Below are 9,765 nucleotides of genomic sequence, written 5' to 3' on the forward strand. Positions count from 1 at the left end.
AGCCGGTTCTATTGTGTAGCGTTCAGCAAATTTTATTCTATCATCGTAATCGAACAGGATCGACTTCGCGTTATTTGTCAGTAGAAGAGTTGGTATATTGGGTGCGAGTTATTACGATACGAGGGTTCTAGGAAAGATTCATTATTATAAGTGGATGTTATTTTAGATTTCGCTGATAAAACTTGTATTCCGTGTCAACCGAACTGCGCCGGTTGTCAAGATAGACCAGACCATTGTACCAGCTGTGATCATCACTTATTATTATTCCAAAATAAATGTTTAGCTTCGTGTCCGCTTAGTACTTACGAAACCGATGATTACGGGTAATTTCCTCGCATATTTATCAAAGTTACGTTAATGGAATCGATTATATATTCGATTTAGGAATCGATTACTCATTCTTTTGAATATTAAATAGCAAAATCGATTGTAAAATCGATTATTTGTTCTATTTCAGAATCGTGTCAAATTTCAATATCGTTCAAATATTGTTGAATTTGTTGTTGAATCGTTGAAACGTTTCAGATTTAGAATCGATTAAACGCAATATTCCAGTATCGATTATATGTTCGATTTCCGAATCGATTAAATTTTTAATTTCGTGATCGTTTGAATATTGAATTGCAAAATCGATTTCCGAATCGATTAAACCGCCAATTTTATAATCGTCTGAGTATTAATTTGTAGAATCGATTATTTGTTCTATTTCCGAATCGATTAAACCTAATCGTTTCATTATCTGATGCCAGAATCGGTGATTTATTCAATATTACAATCGATTATATATTAGTTCGATTCAAGAATCGATTGAAGAATTCGATTAATTTTGTAGCTGCGCGTCTTGTCACGAATCGTGCGAAACTTGTAGCGGTTCGAATAGTTCGCAATGCGTTTCGTGCCCTTACGGTAGATATTGGCACGAAGGTCGTTGCGTTAAAGAATGTCCGGCTCACCATTACGCCGACGTTCAACAAAAAGAATGTATAGAATGTCCGCCCGGTTGTAGCGAATGTAATAAGACGACTTGTATATCGTGTTTGGACGATTGGAAGGTGAACAGTAAAGGCAGATGCGTTTCGCAAAATAGTGATAAATGCGACGTAGGTGAGTACGAGACCGATTTAAATCGAGTCCGTTCGAACGAATAATTTTCTCGTTTATTACAGATCAATATTACGATAACGGTTTGTGTAAACCTTGTCATTCGACTTGCGATTCGTGCGACGGTCCGACGGAAAAGGCGTGCATATCGTGCGCAAGTCCGTTGATACTTCAAGGTACTAAATGCGTGGGAAAATGTAATAAAGGGTTTTATAACGAAAGGGATAGTCAAATATGCGAACCTTGTTTGCACGTGTGCGAGAGATGCGTCGCCAAAACTAATTGTACCGAATGTAAAAGCGGATTACAGGTAAGTGAAATATTTAAATTTTTGTATTCGTTTTTGAAGATATCATCATTATAATACGAAATATACATTTCTAGATGTTGTTTTTGTTTAAAAATAAATCAGAAATATTCGTTTCTATGTAAAACTAAATCACAATTATTCATTAATGTCTAAAAATGAACAAAAATCACACAATTATTCATTTCTACGTAAAAATAAATCAAAATTATTCGTTTCTATGTAAAAGTAAACAAAGTTATTCGTTTCTATGTAAAACTAGTTCACAATTATTCATTAATGTCTAAAAATGAACAAAAACACACAATTATTCATTTCTACGTAAAAATAAATCAAAATTATTCGTTTCTATATAAAAATAAATCACAATTATTCGTTTTTATGTTGGAATGAATCAAATTATTCGATTTTATGTAAAAATAAATTAACGAGGTCGTTTTCACCTGAAAAATTATTCAGAAGAATGTTTTTGAGTAAAAGTAAACAGTTTCCCTTAAATTGGGCAGCAAATGTTTATTTCTATATATAAAAGAGGATGAAAAAAACTTATTTCATGTAAAAATGGGCTAAAGTTACTTGTGTCTATGTAATAATGTACTTTCTCTTTCGATTATAGTCAAAAAATCGTTTCTATGTAAAATTCATTTCGAATGCTCGTTTCTGTGTAAAAATAAGGTTGAGAGAAATCATTTTATGTAAAATCGAACTGAGGATGCTTGTTTCTAAGTAAAATTGTATTTTCTCGTGTCGTTTTGCTCGAAAAAATTTGTTTTTATGTAAAATCGAACCGATAAAATTGTTTTCTAAGTAAAAATCTATTAGAAACGATTATTTTCGTTCTGAATAATTATTGTTATTTTCAGTTACAAAGCGGCGAATGCGCCACAACATGCGCTACGGGTTATTACAGCGACAAAGGCATATGCTTACGTTGTTACATGAGTTGCAAAACTTGCAGCGGTCCAGGACCAGATCAATGCGTCAGCTGTCCGAACGGTTGGCAACTATTATCCGGCGAATGTCGTCCCGATTGTCCCGAAGGATACTACAAAACCGAATACGGTTGTCAGAGATGTCATTATTCGTGTAGGAATTGTCCAGGTAAGAAAAAGAAGATATTTTCTTTTTTTTTTTTAGGTAAATGAAACTGATCGACGTTTTTTCAGGTTGCAAAAACGAAGAAACCAAAAGGAAAATCAACGTCGAAGCGCTCCTGTTATCCGCCCAACCGGGAACGACTTTACAAATAGTGAATCCTTTTAATTTAGTTACTGGAATTGCGATAATTGCGAGTTTGTGTGTCGTCATACTTTTTATAACGATATTCGTTATATTACAAGTGAGTCATTTTTTATTTTCTATAGAAATAACCGGAAATCGTGATAAATATGGCAACGTCGCATAAAATCCGATTCCGTGAGTGTGATGCTGATATTTTTTTTCTGTAGATTTGCAAAATGCCGTAAAGAATAGATAAATGATGCGCTGTTGCCAAACGTACATCCTGTTGAATAACGATATTAACTTAATTAGTATTTCTTATTGAAATAAATTTCAACGTTGCCAAATGTTTTATTATATGATATTTGAGAAGTTGTGGAAAATGGAAAATTTTCGAATTTTTGTTTGAAATAATTATAAATTTCAGAATATATTTTTATATACTTTCGAAATAACTTTACGGTATATCCTCGATTCTAGAGGAAAAACTACGCGTGGCAACATTATAATCACCATATATTTGTCTAGAATTTTTTTTTATGTTTTTTCACATTTCGATATTTTACGGACAACTACGAAATTCGATTATGCGATGCTGTCAAGTCTAATTCAATTTCGGATATAATCGGAAATTTCCCAAAGCTTTTCGATGAATTACGTTTGGCAACTGTGTAGCAGTTATATACATTTTTGTTCAAATAACTTTGGTATTTCTTTGAATTTAACGGAAATTTTCGATTGGTAACACTGTAATAATGGTATAGTTGTTTAAAAGATCTTTTCTATATATTTCCTCAGATTTTACAAAAGTTACGTTTGCAAAAATGCTAAATATAATTCAAAGTAACTTTCCTATTCTACTAAATTTCAAGCAAAATTTCGTTAAAATTTCGATATTTTAAGCAACTTTTTTATTTCTCTAAATTTTAAGAAAAACGTCGTTTGGCAACATCGCAATCTCCATATTTTGCTGTAAAATTGAGAAATTCGAATCTGCGACGTTGTTGTTGTCAAGTTTATCTAGATTATTTATATAATGGGAAAATAGATTATGTCTCGTGTATTTGTCGAAATTTTTTGAAAATTTAGCATAAACTTCATTTTTTCAATAAAATCCGATATTCTATTAAACATGACAACGACGAAAATCGATTATTTGACGTTGTAACGTCTAACTAACTTTCGTATATAATCGGAAATTTGATTTCAATGTAAATCCAATATGCATGAGATTATCCGATTATATACGAAATTTAGTTAGACATGACAACGTCGCGTAATAGATTTTCTTAATCTATCATCATTATGCTTATAATAACTGACAACATCACGAATCGATAAAATTTTTGTTTATAAATTAATTCCGTTAATAACAAATATGATATATTCCGATATATTAGATTGTGCGACGTTGTCATGTTTAATTAAATTTCGTATATTATCGGAAATTCGCATATTTATCGATTTTTTTTCGGCTTTATTTTACAGAAGAATAGTTTGCAAGCCCACCAGCGTGGTTACAGTAAAGTATCGATAAAAAAACCGAAAGTAACTTGTAATTACAACGTTGTATCAGTAAGCGACGACGACGATTCCAGCGATTCGGACAGTTCCGACGGACGTAATCTGATAACGACGCCAAAACCGGAAAAGACATCTTGTTGAAATGAAAATGCACACGGAAAACGAAAGGATAAAGGTATATTCAGTAAAAAAGAAGAAAATTTTAAACATACTACATAGTGTAAATATTTGATACGAACAAAAAAAATACTGTCTTCATTGGATGTTGTACGCCAGCGGGTTAATTTTTATTTTTTCGAAAAATGAATCGGTTAAGAAATAAAAAGATAATAAAATCTCGAAAATTCTCATTCCGTATACTACTTATTAAGTTTTATTAATTCTATTTAAGATTGTATATTTACTTTATTATTGTATACGTATATTTTTATAAAAAAAAATAAACAACCCCCTCCATTAAAAAATTCGAGTGTAAATCGATTTTTTTTAGTAATTAAATCGAAACTAAAATATACTTACCGTTAAAATCTCTCTATTTACATTCATTATTCTATTTACTCGCGATATTGACGTTAAATTTCCCTTAAAATGCGAAAAAAAACTACGTTTGACAACACCGCAACGTCCGCATCTTCTATATGACGATATACATATTTCCCCGAATCTGGGGAAATATTACGCGTGGCAACAACGTAATCTATGTATTTTTCTTTGAAATGATATTCGGATTGAGAAAATTACTTTTGGAAACACCGTAACATTCGCTTACGTTTCTACGAAACAAAAGAAAGATTATGCGCGGCAATAATGTAATTTCTGTAATTTTCTTTCAAATCGTATTTGAATTTAGATGAAGTTACTTTTAGTTTTGGCAACGTCGTAACGTACTTGGCGTTTTCTATATTTCCCCAGATCTAGGGAAAAACTCGGTATTACAATAATGCAATTTTCATAAATTCAATAAACTGTTTAAAAACTACTGAAAAATCGATTCAACTTTTGACATTACACAAATCGATTAATAAACACTTTGTTTCAAACTGTTTATTAATTAACTGTTTGTTTCAAAGTGCAAATTGATTCAACTTTTGATGTTGCAGGAATCAATTATTTCGTTTAAAAATCAATAAACTGTTTGGAAAATACTAAAAAATCGATTCAAGTTTTGACATTACATAAATCAATTAATAAACAGTTTGAAACAAAGTGCAAATTGATTCAACTTTTGATGTTGCAGGAATCGATTGTTTCATAAAAAAAATAAACTGTTACTAAATAATGAAAAACTTTTGACATTGAAAAAATAGATTATGGCGATCGAAAGTTGATTAACAGTTTGAAACAAAGTGCAAATCGATGCAACTTTTAACATTTTAGAAGTCGATTTTTTCGATCGAAAATTATTATCAATCAAGAAAAAATTGCAGGAATCGATTATTTCGTTTAAAATTCAATAAACTGTTTGGAAACTACTAAAAAAATCGATTCAAGTTTTGACATTACACAAATCGATTATTCCACTTGAAACTTTATGAGCTACAAATCGATTCAGCTTTTAATGTTGCAGTAATTGATTTTTTATTCGAAAATCAACGAGTACAGTCTTTAACATGGTATCAACTTTTTGTAAAAAACAACGGTTTTTATGATTTTTTTTTAAATTTTTAACTCTGGTTTAATTATTACATCACCAACATATAACAATGAAGACAGCTCAATGTAAAAAAAGAAGAAAAAAACGTTAAATTATAAGAAGCGAAACTTAAGTGCTCTTGATATTTCATGTCGTAATAAATATAGTTATTTTTAAATGTACACTTTGTATATAATCAAATTAGGTAAATTGTTTCTCAAAGTTATTTATGAAATTTTACCATTTGTACGTCCCAAATTCGTAAGTTGTTGCGTCATTTCGGTGATATAGGTGGTCCAAACATAATATATTAATTAAATTCTCCCCCATTCGAGTTTTATTATTTCGCGAATCTCGTTTTAAAAAAAGAGCGAGTCAACGTTTTTACGATTTTTATCTGAGGAAAATTTCTTACGCACCTCGTAGAAACGCTATAAAATTAATGACATTTCTAACTGTCATACTTTCTGTCAAATGTCTACTATACTAGTCCCTCAGACGAAGTTTGTTTCTAAACTATTTAAATCGGTTAAACTAGATCAATTTCGGGAATAGTATAATCGACACTTAACCTATAACTGTCATTTGTATAAAAGAAAAACTAGACCTATACCAACGTCATTAAAATTCGTTATTTTATTTGTTGTTTATTAATGAATAAATGTTTTTAATGCGAGGGATAGTTGATAATTATTAATATGAATTGTTTTTTTTTTTTCGACTCGCTCAAAAAAATATTTTGATTTGTAAATAGACCACCCCAATTTTTTTAATGTGTTTCCATAGGAAACGAAAACTTTAAATTTCCAAAATAACGTAAAAAATATCCAATTTTGATCTAAATAAATTGCTTTATATTTTATACAAATTAATTTCATTTTATTATCAAAATAAATTGATTGTAACTGTGTTTTTAATTATCTCTTTTCCAACCTCCCTTCCCCGTCCAAAATAAAAAACCTCCGACGATAATCAAAAAGTTTTATAAAAAATCGAATTTTTACATTAAAAAAAAATCACTGTTGTTCTTTGACGACGTGTTTTCGTCTTTCCGGAACGAAGGGAACTTCTCCCGGTTTCGAATGGGCCCTTCTATTATCCTCCTTCCTCTTCAATTTCATCTTGATGGTTCGTAATTCCCCTTGGGCGTTATAGATATGCTTCGGGACTTGTCTGTGTCTGGCTATTCGCTTAATCTGCGGATGGCTGGCGAATTTCTCCTTTAGGGCTTCGCTGTATCTCAAAGCTGCTCGTTCCCTAGGTTTCAACTGAAAAACATCATCGCATCAAATTTGACACTTGTTTTTTTTCGATCGTTATCGATATTTACCGGCCCCAATTTTTCCGACGCCCTCGCTTTCCATATTCGTATGTTCATTTCGTCAGAACCGCTCAAAATGTATTTGTTATCCAAAGACCACGAAACGCAAGTTAATCTTTGCATTCTTTTCGTGTGGTATATTTCTCTGGAATGCCCTGGAATATTTTGGAAAATCGCGATTTTATTCGAAGAACAATTTTGAAATTATCGACTTTTTTTCTCTTTACCTTTGGCGCATTCAAATATTCTTATCGATTTATCGTAACTGCAGGATACGAATTCTTTGCCTGTTGGGGCGTAATCGATGTATGTTACGGCGGCGACGTGGTCTACGTGGACGTTGGTAGGATGTTTCAAAGAACGAGTATCAAATGTATATAAACTAGAAAATAATCGATTGAGTTTATAAAAAAAGTGAAATCGTATATATAAAACCAACAAGTCAAATTGTTAAAAGGTGAAATTGTTGAAAAAAGTGCAAAAAATCTTTCAAAACGTAGAAATTATCATGAAAACCATGTAAAAAGGTGATAAAAAAACATTTTAAATGGTTAGAAGGTGTCAAATGTCAATAAAATAGTCAAATTCTCAACAAAAAACATGTCAAATGGGTATAAGGTGAAAAATCATCATTCACTGATATTGCATGTCATTTTAAAAGGTAAAATTTTTGAAAAAATGGTGGAGAATCTAAAAAAACTTGAAATTATCACTAAAACCATATGACAAAGGTAAAATGCCAAAAAAAAATGGTAAAATGAATGAAAGGTGAAAAGTAATCATTCAAAGATGTTAAATGACAATAAAATAGTGAAATTGTTAACAAAAAACATGTCAATGGTTATAAGGTGAAAAATGATCATTCAATGAAGTCAAATATAATTTTAAAAGGTGACATTGTGAAAAAAGATGAAAAATCTGAAAAAACTTGAGATTGATCATTAAAACATGTGAAAATGGTTGAATTGTTTACAAATAATGTGAAACATACTAAATGTTAATGAAAATTGAGAAATTGTTGGAAAATAATGTGAAATTCGTGAAAACAGTGAAATTTTCAAATAAAATTGAATAAAAGTGGTAAAAACTTGTATATTACAAGTTTTAACATCAGTCAAACATATTAAATATGAAAGAAAATAAAATTCTAAAAATAAACAGAAAAAGGTAAGAGTGAGAGATCAAAACTGGTAACAAAATCAAAACTAACTTGTAATCTTCATTTGCGCAAGTGAAAATAAAAGGTTCCATCGGATTCCATGACAGTTTATTCGTCCTTAACTTCATAATAACTTTCCTGAGGGGTAATTTCTCCCTCATATCATATAAAATAATGCTCCTATCGCTAGCACATGACGATAAGATATTAGTTTCCACGGGATTGAAACTGATATCATGTAAACTGTCTGCACCCCATTCGATCGTACGTATTGGTTCGTTTCTACTCTCCTCCCACAGTTGACATATTTCTCCGGAAGTCGCATAAATAGGTTTTTTCAAATGATGAGATATTCCTAAATAACAATAATAAAAACACAAGAATCTGTAAAAAATCGACAATAACGTTGATTTCAAATTTACCTGTTAAGACAGTTTTGCTTAAAATCGTGTTAATCGGTTCCTCGTCTTCTCCAAATTGTGGCGCAATCGAATTCCAAGTTTTAATACACTTATCATCGCCTTTAAAACAATTTTTCATCATTTTTATTAACAAAAATAACTTTTTTTTAAACTCACCTACTGTTATGAAACGTTCCCCTTTGGGGGAATAAACGATTCCTCTAACAATTCCATCGTGTGCAATGAATTCTCTTAAACACATTCTTCGTGGTAGATCCCATACTCTTACTTCACCGTCATATGCACCGCTTATCAATGTAGAGAGTTTTTTAGGGTGTTTTGCGAGGATTGAAACGCCATCACGATGTCCATCTAAATTACCTACAAACGGTTTAGCGAAAACTTTTTCTAATTTAACTGCGTTTAAAGCTCTCGTGTATTCTCTGGCGGCTTCGAATGGATGTAAATCGGGATCGTAATTGCGTTGTACTTTGTGTATATCGAGTTTAGTTTCTCTTAAATATTCATCAGGATTTCTTGTTAATATTTTAACTTTCATTTTAACTAGTTTCGCATTATAAACTTTGTTGGATAGTTAAAAACGTGGTGTATTTGTAAATACACATAACCTATAAAGTAAAAAATTGTCTTCTTCTTTTTTACAGAAATTAAAAGATTGAATAGCTGTGAGGTAGATAGGAGTTCAATACATATGGAAAGTGATTAAATACACTAATAGATCTACTATTTTTCACCACATAGTGCTTATCTTATTATATAAATGATAAGAGTTTGATTATTACTTGGAAGAGCCTTCTTGCATTGAAATAATGATTACTTTCTTGAAGTTTGAATATTTTATTAATATATAAAGAAAAATATACTTGCTACATTACATATCATTTTCAGCGACAACTTAGACAACTGACATACATGAAGTGCTAACATTTTACCATCTAACACTCCTCCTCGATTAAAATGTTCCATACAATGATACATGAAAATCACAACTTAACTACTTAGCAAACAAATCTTAGACTACACTTACTTTTCCTCTTAAGTAAATGAAAGTATCCTTAACTAAAGGTTGTTAATATA

At 30.8% G+C, this 9,765-nt stretch overlaps 2 protein-coding genes across 2 annotated transcripts; one reads left to right on the forward strand and one right to left on the reverse strand.

Annotated features, from left to right (window-relative positions):
• Positions 1-166: 166 nt before the first annotated feature.
• On the forward strand, positions 167-6,696 carry LOC130893641 (furin-like protease 2; the record flags this gene model as incomplete). Its single annotated transcript, XM_057799898.1, has 6 exons — positions 167-323; positions 833-1,104; positions 1,167-1,411; positions 2,272-2,509; positions 2,575-2,747; positions 4,118-6,696. Coding segments are annotated over 6 exons (1,262 nt in total), but the record flags the coding sequence as incomplete, so codon positions are not given.
• Positions 6,697-6,753: 57 nt separating this feature from the next.
• Positions 6,754-9,314, reverse strand: LOC130894076 (DDB1- and CUL4-associated factor 13-like). The gene is made up of 6 exons (XM_057800641.1): positions 8,845-9,314; positions 8,689-8,787; positions 8,318-8,621; positions 7,335-7,489; positions 7,117-7,262; positions 6,754-7,054 (listed from the first exon to the last, which is right to left on the reverse strand). The coding sequence occupies exons 1-6, from the start codon at positions 9,224-9,226 to the stop codon at positions 6,803-6,805; spliced, it is 1,338 nt and encodes a 445-aa protein (XP_057656624.1). The 5' UTR covers positions 9,227-9,314; the 3' UTR covers positions 6,754-6,802.
• Between the last annotated feature and the right edge of the window lie 451 nt (positions 9,315-9,765).

Source organism: Diorhabda carinulata, chromosome 5, assembly GCF_026250575.1.
Source record: "Diorhabda carinulata isolate Delta chromosome 5, icDioCari1.1, whole genome shotgun sequence".
In the NCBI taxonomy this organism is placed as follows: domain Eukaryota; kingdom Metazoa; phylum Arthropoda; class Insecta; order Coleoptera; family Chrysomelidae; genus Diorhabda; species Diorhabda carinulata.